General features: G+C 44.5%; 2 protein-coding genes and 1 long non-coding RNA gene across 4 annotated transcripts; 2 read left to right on the plus strand and 1 right to left on the minus strand.

The window, feature by feature from the left end:
* The first annotated feature begins 8,858 nt into the window (after nucleotides 1-8,858).
* On the plus strand, nucleotides 8,859-9,538 carry LOC143413348 (uncharacterized). Its single transcript, XR_013093965.1, has 2 exons — nucleotides 8,859-9,286; nucleotides 9,373-9,538. It is a non-coding gene; the product is annotated as an uncharacterized LOC143413348 (long non-coding RNA).
* A 2,210-nt stretch (nucleotides 9,539-11,748) lies between these two features.
* calua (calumenin a) lies at nucleotides 11,749-15,066 on the plus strand. Of its 2 annotated transcripts, none has more exons than XM_004564952.3 (7): nucleotides 11,749-11,852; nucleotides 12,102-12,333; nucleotides 12,728-12,921; nucleotides 13,014-13,180; nucleotides 13,254-13,314; nucleotides 13,887-14,086; nucleotides 14,167-15,066. In XM_004564952.3, the coding sequence occupies exons 2-7, from the start codon at nucleotides 12,113-12,115 to the stop codon at nucleotides 14,269-14,271; spliced, it is 948 nt and encodes a 315-aa protein (XP_004565009.2). In that variant the 5' UTR covers nucleotides 11,749-11,852; nucleotides 12,102-12,112; the 3' UTR covers nucleotides 14,272-15,066. The 2 variants fall into 2 exon arrangements, with proteins under 2 accessions (XP_004565009.2, XP_004565010.2); XM_004564953.4 differs by having other exon boundaries at nucleotides 11,787-11,867.
* A 3-nt stretch (nucleotides 15,067-15,069) lies between these two features.
* On the minus strand, nucleotides 15,070-16,745 carry opn1sw1 (opsin 1 (cone pigments), short-wave-sensitive 1). Its single transcript, NM_001310074.1, has 5 exons — nucleotides 16,388-16,745; nucleotides 16,143-16,311; nucleotides 15,907-16,072; nucleotides 15,540-15,779; nucleotides 15,070-15,419 (listed from the first exon to the last, which is right to left on the minus strand). The coding sequence occupies exons 1-5, from the start codon at nucleotides 16,725-16,727 to the stop codon at nucleotides 15,327-15,329; spliced, it is 1,008 nt and encodes a 335-aa protein (NP_001297003.1). The 5' UTR covers nucleotides 16,728-16,745; the 3' UTR covers nucleotides 15,070-15,326.
* Between the last annotated feature and the right edge of the window lie 214 nt (nucleotides 16,746-16,959).

A 16,959-nucleotide genomic window follows, 5' to 3' on the forward strand; every position in this document is an offset into this window, starting at 1 on the left:
GCATTCTTTCAGAAATGTAGCTGGGTAATTATGTCATTGGCATCGGTGAGCCACTGTCAATATGTGACATATTGAAATCGCATTTGAATTTGCGCTTGTTTTTTTGCTTTCACTTTGCAATCGTGCGAACTGTGTATAGAGAGCGACAGCACTGATTGGTGAGTGATGATAATTTGCGCACCAATTCCTCTGACATCGTCTTATTAATCGTTAGCTTACTATGCAAACATGACAAGTGAAATCTCCCGCAGCAAGCTTAAACATGTGAGAGGTTGATCGCGCAGAGAATCGCTGAGCTTATGTGAGTGCATGTGTAAAAGCAGCAGGATATATATTTTAGTTCTGCTGAGCCAAATAAGACAGGTCAGGGTGAAGAAGTGACAGCCAAAGAAAAGCTTACCAAAAAACGGAGAAGTTATGACAAATCAGACTATAAGGCAAAAAGAAAGTGCAGCTTTATGGTTTCATGGACAAAATAATTTCTGTGGCTGCAATATGACGAGCTAAATAACCAGGGCTGCACATAAGTGGTCCGCAGGTGCGCATTCGCTGTCAAAATAAAAAACACGCACAAGGGTTAGGGTTAAATTTAAAAACTGTACTTTTGAGTTAAAATATATATTTATAATTTTAATAAATGACAAATTAAAAAGGCATGAACATTTTTTTGTATCGAAAAAATATCGAACCGTGACACCAAAGTATCGAACCGAACCGAACCGTGAATTTTGTGTATCGTTGCACCCCTAGTATATATGTATATATATATAAAAAAAAACCACCCAGCACGCCCCTGCGGGCGGTTTGTCCTTCAAGCTCGGGTCCTCTACCAGAGGCCTGGGAGCTTGAGGGTCCTGCGCAGTATCTTAGCTGTTCCCAGGACTGTACTCTTCTGGACAGAGATCTCCGATGTTATTCCCGGGATCTGCTGGAGCCACTCGCCTAGCTTGGGAGTCACCGCACCTAGTGCTCCGATTACCACGGGGACCACCGTTACCTTCACCCTTCACATCCTCTCGAGCTCTTTTCTGAGCCCTTGGTATTTCTCCAGCTTCTCGTGTTCCTTCTTCCTGATATTGCTGTCATTCGGAACCGCTACATCAATCACTACGCCCGTCTTCTTCTGTTTGTCTACCACCACTATGTCCGGTTGGTTAGCCACCACCATTTTGTCCGTCTGTATCTGGAAGTCCCACAGGATCTTAGCTCGGTCATTCTCCACCACCCTTGGGGGCATCTCCCATTTTGACCTCGGGACTTCCAGGTTATACTCAGCACAGATGTTCCTGTACACTATGCCGGCCACTTGGTTATGGCGTTCCATGTATGCCTTGCCTGCTAGCATCTTGCACCCTGCTGTTATGTGCTGGATTGCCTCTGGGGCATCTTTACACAGCCTGCACCTCGGGTCTTGCCTGGTGTGATAGACCCCAGCCTCTATGGATCTTGTACTCAGAGCTTGTTCTTGTGCTGCCATGATTAGTGCCTCTGTGCTGTCTTTCAGTCCAGCTTTGTCCAGCCACTGGTAGGATTTCTGGATATCAGCCACCTCCTCTATCTGCCGGTGGTACATACCGTGCAGGGGCCTGTCCTTCCATGATGGTTCCTCGTCTCCCTCCTCTTTCTTGGGTTTCTGCTGCCTGAGGTATTCACTGAGCACTCGGTCAGTTGGGGCCATCTTCCCAATGTATTCTTGGATGTTCGTTGTCTCATCCTGGACTGTGGTGCTGACACTCACCAGTCCCCGGCCCCCTTCCTTCCGCTTAGCGTACAGCCTCAGGGTGCTGGACTTGGGGTGAAACCCTCCATGCATGGTAAGGAGCTTTCTTGTCTTTATGTCAGTGGCTTCTATCTCCTCCTTTGGCCAGCCTATTACCCCAGCAGGGTACCTGATCACGGGCAGGGCATACGTGTTGATGGCCCGGATCTTGTTCTTACCATTCAGCTGACTCCTCAGGACTTGCCTGACCCTCTGCAGGTACTTGGTGGTTGCAGCTTTTCTAGCGGCCTCTTCATGGTTCCCATTCGCCTGCGGGATCCCCAGGTACTTGTAACTGTCCTCTATGTCTGCAATGTTGCCTCCCCTCAGTTCTGACTACCTTCCCTCTCTTTGTTACCATCCGACTACACTTCTCCAGTCCGAACGACATTCCAATGTCATTGCTGTATAGCCTGGTAGTGTGGATCAGTGAATCGATGTCTCGTTCACTCTTGGCATACAGCTTGATGTCATCCATGTACAGGAGGTGGCTGACAACTGCTCCGTTCCGTAGTCGGTATCCGTAGCCAGTCTTGTTAATGATCTCACTGAGGGGGTTCAGGCCTATGCAGAACAGCAGTGGGGACAGAGCATCTCCTTGGTAGATCCCGCACTTGATGGTGACTTGTGCTATGGGCTTGGAGTTGGCCTCTAGTGTTGTACACCACATCCCCATTGAGTTCCTGATGAAGGCTCTTAGGGTCCCATTGATCTTGTACAATTCTAGGCATTCCAGTATCCAGCTGTGGGGCATTGAGTCATAGGCCTTCTTGTAATCAATCCAGGCAGTGCACAGGTTGGTCAGTCTGGCCTTGCGGTCTCGGCTGACTGTTCTGTCTACCAGTAGCTGGTGTTTTGCGCCTCTGGTATTCTTGCCAATTCCTTTCTGTGTCCCGCTCATGTATTGACCCATGTGGCTGTTCATCTTAGCCGATATGATGCCTGACAGGAGCTTCCATGTAGTACTGAGGCAGGGTCGGTAGTTGGAGAGGACCGGTCCCTTCTTGGGGTCCTTGGGGATCAGGACCGTCCGACCTTCGGTTAGCCATTCCGGGTGTCTCTCGTTAACTAGCAGCTGGTTCATTTGTGCTGCCAGACACTCGTGGAGTGCAGTCAGCTTCTTTAGCCAGTAGCCGTGAACCATGTCGGGCTCTGGTGCTGTCCAACTCTTCATACTGGAGACCCTTTCTTGGATATCTGCCACTGTGATGGTTACTGGACCCTGTTCAGGGAGGTCGCTGTGGTCTGCCCTCAGATCCACTAGCCACTGAGCATTGCCGTTATGGGTTGCGTCCTTCTCCCATATGCTCTTCCAGTATTGCTCCGTCTCCAGCCTTGGTGGTGCTGTTCTCTTATTATTATTGTTCCCTTGCCACTGAGAGTACACCTTTGCTGGTTCTGTGGAGAACAGCTGGTTTATTCTCCTGCCTTCTGTCTCTCTGGTGTACCTCCTCAAGCGGCTGGCCAAGGCTGTGAGTCTTTGCTTGGCAGTTTCCAAGGCCTCAGGTATGGACAGCTTGCTGTATTTCTTATGCACCTTCTTTGTCGCACCTTTCTGCAACTCCGTTAGTTGGCTAACCTCCCTCCGTGCTACTTTGATCTTGCCCTCTAGCCTCCTTCTCCATGGAGGGTACTGCCCCTTGTGGCTGTTCAACTTGTAGCCAAGCATCTCACTGATCACTGCTGCCGTATTGTAGATCAGCTTGTTAGTGTCGGTAATCGTGGTTGTAGGTATCGTCCGTAGTGCTGCATTAACATCATCTAGCAGACCTTCTGAGGGTACTTCACGTAATCTTGGTAACCGGCTACGGGGGATCCAGGTTTCAAGCTTGGCCATGATTCTATTTTTCAGGTTAGTTCCTCTCGCACTCAACGATCCTTCTCCTATCGCACTTGGGGCTATGTACCCAATCTCGGGTGGGGGTGATGATATCGCCCCCCTGACCTGGCGTCCTGACTCCTCCTTGCCATAGCATTTGTGTTGTACCTCGTCAATCTCTAGCTGTGAGAGCAGTCCCTTCTTTCGAATGTTGGAACACTGAGCTACTAGTTGTTTCGCCGTCATTGCGGATGTTGGGTATCGAAAAATCCATAGGTCCTATTCGTGTAGCCCCTTCCGCCGGGGTTACTTGCGTAGTAGCATTCCAACAACGCCCTGTTTTCGTCTCTTGCCCACCGATGCCTTCTTGTTCCAGTAGCCCACTTGTCGTCAGGGTGCCCTGGTTCCTCAACACCTGACGCGGACCTTGTTGATCCGGGCGACGACGTATGTATATATATATATATACATAAAAACACCCAGCCCGCCCCTTTGGGCGGTTTATCCTTCAAGCTCGGGTCCTCTACCAGAGGCCTGGGAGCTTGAGGGTCCTGCGCAGTATCTTAGCTGTTCCCAGGACTGCGCTCTTCTGGACAGAGATCTCCGATGTTATTCCCAGGATCTGCTGGAGCCACTCGCCTAGTTTGGGAGTCACCGCACCTAGCGCTCCGATTACCACGGGGACCACCGTCACCTTCACCCTCCACATCCTCTCGAGCTCTTCTCTGAGCCCTTGGTATTTCTTGGCAACGAGGATGGGATATACATATATATATATATATATATATATATATATATATATATATATATATATATATATATATACACACATATATATATATATATATATATATATATATATATATATATATATATATATATACACACATATATATATATATATATATATATATATTTTTTTTTTTTTTTTTTTTTTTAGGGGTGCAACGATACACAAAATTCACGGTTCGGTTCGATACTTTGGTGTCACGGTTCGATACTTTTTCGATACAAAAATTGTTCATGCCTTTTTAATTTGTCATTTATTAAAATTGTAAATATATATTTTAACTCAAAAGTAGAGTTTTTACATTTAATGTTGCTGAAACAACAAAGTAATAAAAAAATAAATCTATCTGATCCAGAAATCACTCATCTTTGGAAAAGAGAGTTTATTACAGAGAAATGGCTCTTTCCAAAATAAAACCTATACTATACGCTTCTTCTGGGCTATATTCTCAGCAGCATATTAAACATATCAGGTCCCCATAAGGAGAATCATGTGCTAACAGCTGCCTAAATGACTCGGGTAAAGTTTGTAGCATGCCTGCTTGTTGTTCTTGTCTGCTTCCACTTGTCTTTGCACTAGGATGATGTCGGCGTAAATGTGCAGTCATATTCGTTGTGTTCCCACTAGTGCTGTCAGCGTTAATCTCGTTGAAATGACGTTAACGCCACAACACCGCAAATCTCCGTTAACGAGCTACCACGGATTGCCCGTGCGTGGGGCTGGACGGCCAACACGTTAACGAGCTAACTGTGCTAACGCACTACTTCCCACCCATGTAACTGAGCATTGCGTGGCACATCCAACATACTGTTTTACTTTAGTCCATGACGCGCTTACCTTCAGGGTCATACGTCACATGAAAACCAAAATAGTCCCAAACGCCAGATCTGAATGAGGGTGGGGGAGGTTCAATTTGCCATGTTGCAACTTCTGTCTCGCTAGCTTACCTTTAAAAATTTGTATTGTTCGATACATACGCGTACCGAACCGAAAGCACTGTATCGAACGGTTCAATATCGATACGAGTATTGTTGCACCCCATATATATATATATATATATATATATATATATATATATATATATATATATATATATATATATATATATATATATATATATATATAAAATTTTCATTGTAAGTGGGCTGAAGAAGTTAATTAACAGTAGTCTAACATAAATGTAAATGCTGTAATTTGCTTATTTTAATAAACCATGTAACTTGGATGGATTTGATGCTGGCGTGACCACAGTGCACACGCCTGCTGTTGCTCACAGTGGTCCAAGGGATCGCTCAGGGAGTTTGTGTGTTCGCTCAGACACATGAAAATTTAGAGGGAACATTGGAGACCAGCATGGTGGAGAAAAAGTGTTTGGCCATCCGGTGGGGAGCACCAGTTTATGAGAGAGATTATAGTATTAAATGTAAAGCTGAAATCAACAAATACGGAGGGCCTTGAGTGCCCAAACAAATTAATTAAATCATTAAATATGTCATTTATGTATCATTATTTCAAATTGGAAACAAATATATAAATTAAATATTAATTAATTTCATTTAAAACATTTAATTATCTCCAGTTTTAATTATTTACCATTATTTAATGACATCATTGATATTGGCACTCCTGGCCCTGCTGCACAACTTTGGATTTGTGTAGAATTACTTCTGCTAGGACAAATGAGCATACTTCCCAAAGACAAGCGGTAGGGTATGATGTTCCGCACTGCAAAACTTTACCTATGTCACTCATTAGAAGAATTGCTGCAATTAAAATCAATCTGTTCTCGCCAATTCCTTAGAAATCCTCTTTTGCTCGGTTGAAGTCACCAGTTTCAAACATCTCAAGATTTTTATGGATAGACGAACAATCCAAAATACGTTTAAAAACTCACCAGAAGCTAACACACAATAGTTGTTTAGAGCTACCAAAGTCAAATCACTACTGCTTAGCTAAAGAGAACAATATCGCTTTTTAATTGACACATCACTACAGTGGTATGAAAGTTTTTGCACCCTTCCTGATATCCTATTTTTTGCATGTTTGTCAAACTGAACTATTTCAGATCATCAAAGAATTATAAATATAAGACAAACACAACATAAGTAAACACAAAGTTTCTAAGTGAAGGTGTTTATGATTAAGGGGGGAAAAAATCCAAACCTACATGGCAGAGTGTGAAAAAGTGTTTGGCCCCTAAAACTAATAACCAGTATTATACAAACTTCACTGAGCTTACAGCTTATCAGTATGAAAGGTGGCTGGCACTGAAAGAATATTGAATATTGATGACATGTATTTAAAGACACACACACGTTCTTTAGCTATGCCGTTGTTGTTAGCTTGGCCTTGGTGAGCCTCAGCAGATATTCCTGAACTTTGTTCCTCAGAAATTTTGTAATCTCGCAAGATTTTCAATTTTACCTTGGCAGTTCTTTTCCAGTGCTAAGACATGATTGTAGATGTCAGCAAAGTCCCTGAGCATGGGACAACATTCCTCCTCTCACATTATTGGTTACTGCAATTTGGAGATGATTTTGTTCAAAATGCACCCATCTGAACCCTCGTCCCCCTCACCATCCCTAGTCCGAGGTGGCTGTGATTGTGGAAGGCTGTGGTTCCAAGAACTGGAGGTTCTTGGATAGGTCTTCGCTGTGTGTCTTCTTTAAATTACTCCACCTAGAGTTCACAGCTGGTGTGGGTGGAGAATGCCCACAACTCAATGACATCTTCAGCCACTGGAGTGTCTCCCTTCGAGGCCTCCCTGGGATACCAATCCCCGTTGCTGTCTGTCTCGGAAGGGGAACTCCCTTCCCTTCAATCCAGAATCACGTGCGTCGTTGTTGCCACCTCTGGAGATCCAGATCCTCAGGTCAGTGGAACAAAATAAACGTTTGGCAGATTGTCATGTTTCAGCTCCCACATATCAGGCTGATAAGAAGGTCTGGCTCTCCACCAAAAATGTACCTCTGAGGACCAAATCTAAGAAGTAGGAAATTTGGTTCATTGGCACATTTGAGGTGCTGTTAAATATTAACCCAGTGACTGAGCGTTTTTACAGTGGAGCATTTGTAAATATTGAGTGTTGGAGTTGTTTACCTGTCACACCACTGACCACAAGAACTGAGCGGGAGTCAGGAGCACATTTACAGAAGCCACGTCTGTGGAAAGTCTTTCAGTATTGTTCACATTCCCACTGTGAATAACAGTGAGAATTTACAAAATCCTCCATTTTGGTCCCGTTCTTGCCATGCACTCTCAATGTAGGATGTTTCTAAAATGTAAAATGTAGCATGTTTTGGATTTAGAACATCGGTTCGACTACATGTGTAGAGAGTCATTTAGCAGCATCACCTAAAGAACACCACTACACCTGTCTCAGCAGCATCAATAAGGGTTTAGACCTCTGCTCCATTATTAACATATAATAACTCCAGCGTCTTCTTGCTGTTGGGTAATTAAAAAATAATAATTACCTATGAAAGAGAAAAAATGTGATGTAATCTTCATGTACATAAAGTTCAGAATCTCAGGTTTCCAGAAATTTTTACTTTAAATTATTTGGACTCATTCTAATCATTGTTGAGCTTTTGATTTTGTTTAAGTATATGCCAAAGGTCTAATTATGATGTATATGGAGGTAAAAGGTGAGGTAAGATGAGTTAGTTCCCCTTCCAAGTTACTCAACAGTGAAGCTTGGGAACAATCCCACAGCTGAAAACATGGGGTGGTTCTATTGATTTATCCTCTGAGCAGTGCGGAAGATGGCAGTGTTGAGGGCATGGTGATGGATAATCAGTAAAGCCATCACAATTTACTTTTGCCAACACCTTTATTCCAAGACACTGACATTGTTTTAAGATGTGTGGATAAAGTTTGGCATTCCAGGAAAACCAGCTCTCTGATGCAGCGCAGAATCAGCACAGAGCTGTGTGTCTCCTTTTGCAGGGCTGATAACATGAAGGGTTAGTGGCTAATTCTGCAACACTGTTGTAATGTTGTGAAATGACAGTGAAAGGGGAAGTATAATGATTGTGTTGCTCCAAGGTGGTTTGACAATAGCGAGCAGTTTACTGCAGGCTGGAAGAAATTTCAGACATGGGGTTCATCCAGAGTGCAGTGCCTGAGCACGGCCACGAGGTGGTGATAGAAGTTGAGGTGGGTCAGGGTTAGGGTCTGATGAGGGCTTTGATGGGTGACCTTCAGTCCAGTTGGTGTTGTTTGCCTCTCCTCAGACCTGGCTGCAGTCTGCTGATTATGGAAGAATCTGCAGTACAGAAAAGCAAGAACAAGCAGACCCCAGACCCACTGCAAACACTAAATAACGAGACGACTCCATGTGGGTGCCAGACTTAAGGAAATCTTTGTGCAGAAACGAATCGTGTTTCTCTCCAGAGATTCGTGGGATGATGTTTGCATGCTTCAGCTCCACCCTGAAGCTCTGAGTCTGCCATTGGATTTTACCATTCAAAGTGAACTTGTCATGGTCCGGGTGTGTGCCAGTGTGTCTCCCTCCGAGCCGGCGTCTCCACCCCTGGGAGGGGCCTCAGTGTTTTTGCTGATCGCTTACATCTGTGGGTAATTAGCCGGGGACTCATAAGGCCAGCGTTCTCAATCTCTCTTCGCCAGATTCTCTGCTAAACATCAGTCAGTGCAGGCCACCACCATAAATTCCCTACGTGTTTTTTTGAATCACCTTGCCTCACTGTATGTTTGTTTTTTGTGCGCCTCCTTTTTCAGCTACACCTAACTGTCAACCCCTGGCGAAGAGCTTCTACTTGGATGCTGGACCTTCTGGCAGTCCCTCAGGCTATTACCAAAATTACCTACCTGCCTCTCTGCCTCCACGCCAGGAGTTTTTGGATTTACACACCCGGACTACTCACCCCTCTATGTCATCCCCGACCTCCGTTGGCAAGTACGCAGTACGAAGGAGGATTCTGAGCCAAACAACATATTCATATGCCTCCTTATCTATGTTTGAACATTTGCATTCTGTTACAGTGACCCCGACCTTTTTCCTGGACCCTTTGTGACTTGCTTTCCAGTCCAATCCCCGGAATAGCTGTCCTTTCTGACCCGGACCAGATCGTTATTTAGTTTAACGTCTACGCTCACCTTTTGTTTATGAATATTTTGTGTAAACATTAAACATTATTCTTAAAATATACTTACGAGCTGTTCGGCGTCTTGCGTTTGAGTCCTGTCACTCGTCTGAAACGGTCTCGGCCGTAACAGAACTCCGATGGAGGGCGTTCTTAAATGCAACACGGCGCCACCTTTTGATTACAGTCTCTCACAGAGGGCCTCACCTATTACTGCTGCACTTTGCTTAAGTTTAAAACAACTTACAATATCAGATCACAGCTCATCATTTTCGTACGAAACTTGGAAAAAAAGAAAGTATACTTTATTGATCCCCTTGGGGAAATTCCTCTCTGCATTTAACCCATTCACTCAGTGAAGCAGTGGGCAACCATTGGGCGCCCGAGGAGCAGTGTGTATAGACAGTACCTTGCTCAGGGGTACCGCAGGGTAGCTGTTCAGTGGATTTGAATCACCGGCCTTTCGATCATGGGGCCACCACTCTACCTACTGAGCTATCCCTGCCCTAAAAAACAGGATGCTATGTCAGAAATTGACTGTGGTCAAAGAACAAATTTTGATTTTAATGAGCCAAATAAAAAGAATCACATAAATTAAAAAGTCAGCGACAAACAGGTCATAAGACATTTTTACTATTAGTAGGGGAGACCGGGGATAGTTGTAACATTTTTGACATTTCTGTCTGTAAATTGAAGCTCTTTTAAGGTAGTGGATTCAAAATGTAATGCAAAGTATTTACATGTCTCTGCTATTAAATAGTGCAGCTATTTTCTCTGCAGCACAATTACCCATTGCATGGTATGGTCTCAAACACGAAGAGTGAAATGTTACAATTAACCCCATAGTCTGGGTTAGTTGTAACATATCCTGGGGTGAAATGTAACACAATGAAATAAGGGTACTAACAAAACATTAACATGTAATCTTTGTTTATTCAACACATGAATGCACTTACATCCATTTATGTAGCTCTGTGTGTGTGTGTGACAGAATGCAGAAATCTAGCTTTTGAACATATTCCAACCCCCCAAAAAAGACAAATTATGGAATTTTCTGCAACCGAATATTTCATTAATTTTGGTTGGTCTTCCTTGAGTTTGGCCTCATTGGCTCAGTGGGCATTATAACCTACAACTCTTGCACCAATTTTGAACATAACAATGAAGCTGAAAAAATGTAGTTGTTCACCAGCATCGCAATTCCATTACTTTTTATCATGGCTTACCTTGGTGTGGTTTGCAAAGTGCTTCAGAAAGATGAGGGAATCTGTTTCTTGCACCCATCCTGATTTATTTCCACTACCAGTACTTCCTACTGGTCCATCTCTGACACAGTGGTCTGCATAATGTATGCGTGGGAACACAAACAGTGGAGGAATTGTGTTGCCAATGGCATTAACCGCATATACAAATGCGACCAGTGAACCTCTCTCTGCTGATGTCGTTGCCCCAACTTGTTTAATATAAGTTAAAGTAATAGTGTGGCAAGTTGTAACATCTGCATTATTGTTACAACTAACCCAGACTGTTGCTGTTACAACTGACCCAGACTCCTATAGCCATGAACTAGCTAACATTACAGGCAACGGCTAAAACATTAGCACTAAAGACCTACACAGAATATATCCCCATAGACATACAAATAACATAATTTAAGTTTGATGAGTTTAACTGCAAAGCAGATAATGCTATTAGAAATTGAAATAAAGTAGAAAAACTTACTTTTTGGCATACAAATTACTTTTTTTCATGTTAAATTGTCTGTGTTTGACAAAATGTGCTGATTTTTCACATGTGATAGCAGAACTGAATTGGGCATGCACAGGATGAGTCACATCATTTGAAACTTAGCCCTGATTGGAGAAATTGGAAGTGTTACAACTGACCCACGTTACAACTATCCCCGGTCTCCCCTACTTTTACTTTATTTAAATGTTGCTATTTGTACGTGAGATTATAGATAAAGTTTTATTGGGGATAACCACAGTGGGGGTCACGTGTTAAAGTTGCAGTTAAATAAACGTGAATGAAAGAATCTGCAGGAAATAAAGTTTCATCTTTTTTAAACTTCATGATTTTTCCGCCCCGCCCCCTGTATGTCAGCGCGCGGGTCTGCGGACGTGGCATGCGTGCTTCCTTCTTTCCTCTCGTGAAGAAGGACCAATGAGAAAAGAGTCCGCGGACAGCAACCCTCTGACATCACCGAGGGAGCATGACGTATAACTGAGGTGGACCAATCAGGTCGAGGGAAAAGTCTGACGCGGGCTCTGATTGGCTGCGGAGGCCCAGAGGCGGCTCCGCGGGGTCGCAGACAGCGGGGCTCGGTGTGAGGAACGAGCAGAGCAGCGGTCGCCAGGTGTAAGAGTAGCACGCGCACAGGTGAGAGGAGAGCAGGTGAGCTGATGCTCCAACAGCTGTAGCGAGTTTGAGGCAATCAGCAGTTTTATGAATATTAAACAGAAACTGTGATGTTTGTAAAACCAGAGTTTATTATCATGTGACTGACGTTTGCGAGAGAAGCTGACTGTGAGTGAAAATATTCAAAGAGGAATTTAAAGCTTAAAACGTAAACTTTGTTTCTGTGTGCGTGCGCGTGCGTATGTCTGTGTCTTTGTATGTGTGTCACAGTGTGTGTCGGGATGGTGCGTCCAGTGCTTGTGTTCCTCATCCTTGCTGTGGTGGTCAGCAGCAGCAGTAAGCCCACAGAGAGGAAAAGTCGGGTCCATCATGAGGAGCCTCTGAGCGCCCTTGAGCATGACGACCAGAAAAACTTCGACTACGACCACGAAGCATTTTTGGGTCAAGAGGAGGCCAAAACCTTTGAGCAACTTCCTCCAGAGGAGAGCCAACGCAGACTCGGGTGAGTTCAGGTCATCTGAAGCTTCGCCTGGTTTTTCTGAGTGATGAAGAGAAGCAGGCCGGCCTCGGGCATAATGAGAAATTCAGACAATCACTTCCTGTAGCTGTGTCATGCTGACCGTGAGGAAATAGACGTCCTCACTGGTCGAATCGTCTCCACCTCCAGCTGCTGCAGACGCAGGAGAAACTTTACAATTTCAACTCACATACTCAGCTCAGCTGTGTTCACAGAAAACTCAATACAATTAAAATAAAGTCCAGTGTATTTCCTGGACCTGTGAGCTCAGTTTGGGTTCAGTTAGGTTAGATATTTCTCAAGTCTAGTCTTTATTTTTGTTGCCTCTCATAAAGATGTTGTTTTTGGCTTTGCGCTCTGGTAATTCGTGTCTCTGCAGCATCATCATGGATAAAATTGACACTAACCGCGATGGTTTCGTCTCTGAGGAGGAGCTGAAGGCCTGGATCAGAAATGCTCAGAGGAAGCACATCTATGACAGCGTGGAGCATCAGTGGAAAGACTTCGACTTGAACGGCGACGGCCGCATCAGCTGGGACGAGTACAGGAACGTGACATACGGCAGTTATCTGGGTCAGGACTCCATCTGAGGTTATTAGGTCTTCTTTGATAAATGTTATTGTGCTGTAATCAATCTGATCAGGTCTCTCATTGCTTGGTTCCAGATGACCCTCCAAAGGAACCAGAGTACAACTACACCTACATGATGTCGAGGGACGAGCGGAGGTTCCGGGTCGCAGACAGGAATGGAGACCTCATCGCAGACAAACAGGAGTTTACCGCTTTTCTTCATCCTGAAGAACACGAGTACATGAAGGACGTCGTGGTGCAGGTGAGACTGATGTCGTGGGGTCATGTGACCCACTGTTTCGTTTCAAATATTTAACTTTATTTTTTTGTCACAGGAAACGATCGAAGACATCGACAAGAATGGAGACGGGTTTATCGACCTGAAGGAGTATATCGGTGAGGTTTTATCGATCAGGTGGAGCATTAGAGGAAACAGGAAGCAGCTGATCTGAAGGTCAGGAGGTCAGGCCTTTACCTTATCCTGACAGACGGACTAGACAGTGATGGTCTCATGGAGCCTATGCATGCTTTTTGTGATGTCAGGCAGCAGGGGGCAGCACTGTGACGAGCTCGCTGCTGAATACCACAAAATTTACCTGCGGCTGAATTTATTCTGTGTGCTGCAGCTTTCCTTTTTATGATTAGCCAATCAGAGTGCTTGTTAGGTGGAAGTGTGTGTGTGTGTGTGCGTGCGTGTGTGAACAGACTGTAACCAAACAGATAACAGATTTAAGTTCCTCTTCTAAGTTTGGTCACTTCTTGTCACGTCCAATTGCCCCTCCCTGAGCCTGGTTCTGCTGCAGGTTTCTTCCTTTTAAAAGGGTGTTTTTCCTTCCCACTGTCACCAAAGTGCTTGCTCATAGGGCGTCGTATGATTGTTGGAGTTTCTCTGTATTATTGTATTGCCTTGAGGAAAATGTTGTTGTGATTTGTGCTATATATAAACAAACTGAATTGAATTGTCGTAGGTGACATGTACATGTCTCAGGACGGCGAGGAGGAGCCTGAGTGGGTGGCGACAGAGCGTCAGCAGTTCTCGGAGTTCAGAGACAAAAACAAGGATGGGAAGATGGACAAAGAGGAGACGATGGACTGGATCCTTCCCTCTGACTATGACCATGCCGAGGCCGAAGCCCAACATCTGCTGCATGAGTCTGATGCCGACCAGGTGAGGCTGAACCAAATGCGCCCCTCGCAGCTTTCGGTTTACCTGCTTGCATGTGTAACAGCTGATTTTTGTGTCTTCAGGATGGAAAACTGAGCAAGAAAGAGATTCTGGACAAGCATGAGGTGTTTGTCGGAAGTCAGGTGACAGACTTTGGAGAGGCGCTACTGCGACACGACGAGTTCTAGAAGGTCACATGATTGAAGCGTCGCTGGAACAAACTGCTTCTGAATTTTGGTGGAAACTTTATGGAGATAATTTATTTTTAGAGCCAAAGAAGAAAAAACAGTTTTGATGTTCAACAGTTACTGCCAGGTTGTTAGGCCAGACTTTTTTATTTTTCGTATGTGTTTTTGCTCCTCACGAGTTTCTGCAGTACAGAAGCGTAAAACACTGACCCGCCATTTTTACTAAAATCCACTTTTATTTCATTTAGCGTTGAAGAAAATTATGTCATTGGGACACAGTTGGACTAAAAGGAGTGCTCATGTGATTTCAGGTGAGAGCGCCTTACTGTCGTAGCTGTGTTGGTCATTTGGAAAAAAATCTCACGTAAACGTTTTACGCTTCGTCCTTCAGAGCGTTGCCACTTTGGAGCAAATAACAAATGGTTTTTATAAAGATTTAAAGATGCCTTAAAGCATAGGTGTCAAACTCTGGCCCGCTGGCCTACTGGTATTATACAACTACCATAATATATATATATTGTTTAGTATTAAGCTTTGCTTGTTCCATATTCAGTTTTTCAGCAAAACTTGTTTGAGTCCATAAATCTGGAGGAAGATTTTTTTTTTTTTTTTTTTTTTTCAGTAAATATTAATGTTAGCCCGCGACCTTGTTACAGTTTTGAATTTTGGCCCACTGTGTATTTGAGTTTGACACCCCTGCCTTAAAGCTTAAAAAAATCTACAGACAAAGTCTGAGTTTTATGTCGCATTTTTACCTGTTTATCAATAAAAAAAAAATAAAAAAAGTGAAACTCAGAGTTTGGTTTCGTGAACGTTTTATTCAGAAAGTCTAAAGAAAGACACTTCACTGTTTTTAATGTTTATTTTTGCCTTTTATCTAAACACGTATGTTCTACAGGAACATAGATATCAGCTGATCGTGTGTACGTATAAACTTTATTTACATAACGATGAGAATACAGGAAACATTCGTCCTCCAAACTCGGACCTGTGAAGGTCCTCTTCAGCTCAGTCACGCCCTCTTAAAAGTTCTTTGTGTCACTTTGGTGTGAGCATTAAGAAGCTGTGGACACTTCAGTCTTTGTGGAAACTTCGGAGGATTCGTCCATTGTCTTTCCAAACACCATCTCCATGATACAGCCATTAAACTGAGAACAGAACAGAAGAACTCATCATCACTTCAGTAGCAGGGACAACTCAAACTGTCAGAGAAAAGCTGCGAAAAACTAAACCCTGCGTTCTGCACTGTGTTATCTGAGTGTGCTCACCTGTTTGTTCATGAAGACGTAGATGAGTGGGTTGTAGACGCAGGCGCTCTTAGAGAAAAACGCCGGGATGGTGACAAGTCGATAGTCTTTGTTTTCATCTGTGGAGTAGGCAAAGTAAAGAGCTGCCAGGGCGTACGGGCCATAGCAGGTGACGAAGGACCCCACCATAACGATGATCATTCTTGACACCTCCTTCTCCGCCTTCTGGGTGGAGGCTGACTCAGCCTGCTGGGCTGCAACCTGCAGAGGAAACAACAAGGCTAAGCTTTAATGGAGTGAAGTTCTCAAGCTCCAAACACACTACCAGCACAGAGACTCAGTTAATCACTTAGTGCTGGCTGATTGATTGATTGATTGATTGACTCACTGCTCTCAGAGCACCCAGCAGCTGGGAGTAGCAGAAGATGATGATGGAGAGAGGTATGATGAAGCAGGTGACCATGAGGAAGTGTGTGTAGCTGGTCGTGTTGTACTGCTCATTGTGAGTGTACCAGTCGGGTCCACAGGAGCAGCCCAGACCTTCAGGGATGTACCTACCAACACAGACAGTCAGCTCACCTGTGCAGGACACACACGGCCAGAATCACCTGATGCCTACAGTACCTGCTCCAGCCAAAGAAAGGTGGGCAGGCACAGCCGATGCCCATGAACCAGGTGAAGGCCACTGCAGCCAGAGCGTGATTTGAGCCAAACTTAAAGGCTCCGAACGGTTTACAAATGACCAGGTACCTCTCAAAGGAAAGCACCGCCAAAGACCAGGCGGTCACCAGACCTGAGGAGGAGGGAGAAACACACCATTGCACCTGCACACACCTGTACACATCCTGCCGATGGATTGGGTGGTTTACCTGCCACGGAGCCCACAGCACTCTCCAGAGCACACAGCGTGTGACCCAGGAAGTAGTAACCTCGCATGGAGGCTAAGAACACCTGACTGACAGAGAAGGTGACGAAGATGAAGCCGGAGAAGGAGATGTTGACAAGAATGAAGTTGAGTGGGACTCTGAGCTTCTTGTACTTCATCGTCGCCACGAGAACAATGAAGTTTAAAGGAGTGCCAGCAAAAAAAACAAAACCCATAAAGGCGGCCTGCAGGTAAAAGGCCCAGACAGGGGCCAGGTAATACTGGGGCCCCTCAAAGGGACTGATTTTGGAGATGTTCTCGTACAGGTGGAAGTGTTTTCCCATTGTGACCCTGAGCTCTTTGCCGCTGCCGCTGTGTCAGCCTCTTATATACGCTCGTAAACCACTTACAGCAAAGATTATGCTGCTGGGATTTTTCTAAACTTTCAGGATTAAGAACTTCTGACTCCTTAATCTGCTTACAGAAGGTTTTCTCTGTGAACACACAGATCCACCCGAGTTCACCTCACTGCTCAAAAAAAACTTTGTGCTTTAAAGGTGACCGCAGTCGCATGCA

This window comes from Maylandia zebra, linkage group LG17 (genome assembly GCF_041146795.1).
Source record: "Maylandia zebra isolate NMK-2024a linkage group LG17, Mzebra_GT3a, whole genome shotgun sequence".
Classification (NCBI taxonomy): domain Eukaryota; kingdom Metazoa; phylum Chordata; class Actinopteri; order Cichliformes; family Cichlidae; genus Maylandia; species Maylandia zebra.

Excerpts from the sequence above, each read along its gene's own strand:
- calua (XM_004564952.3), top strand. The coding sequence starts at position 12,113 with ATGGTGCGTCCAGTGCTTGTGTTCCTCATCCTTGCTGTGGTGGTCAGC. Across the intron at positions 13,181-13,253 it reads TGAAGGACGTCGTGGTGCAG|GAAACGATCGAAGACATCGA; the intron begins GTGAGACTGATG and ends TTTTTGTCACAG. Across the intron at positions 14,087-14,166 it reads ATGAGTCTGATGCCGACCAG|GATGGAAAACTGAGCAAGAA; the intron begins GTGAGGCTGAAC and ends TTGTGTCTTCAG.
- opn1sw1 (NM_001310074.1), bottom strand. The coding sequence starts at position 16,727 with ATGGGAAAACACTTCCACCTGTACGAGAACATCTCCAAAATCAGTCCC. Across the intron at positions 16,312-16,387 it reads TGCTGTGGGCTCCGTGGCAG|GTCTGGTGACCGCCTGGTCT; the intron begins GTAAACCACCCA and ends CCTCCTCCTCAG. Across the intron at positions 15,780-15,906 it reads TGCTGGGTGCTCTGAGAGCA|GTTGCAGCCCAGCAGGCTGA; the intron begins GTGAGTCAATCA and ends TTTCCTCTGCAG.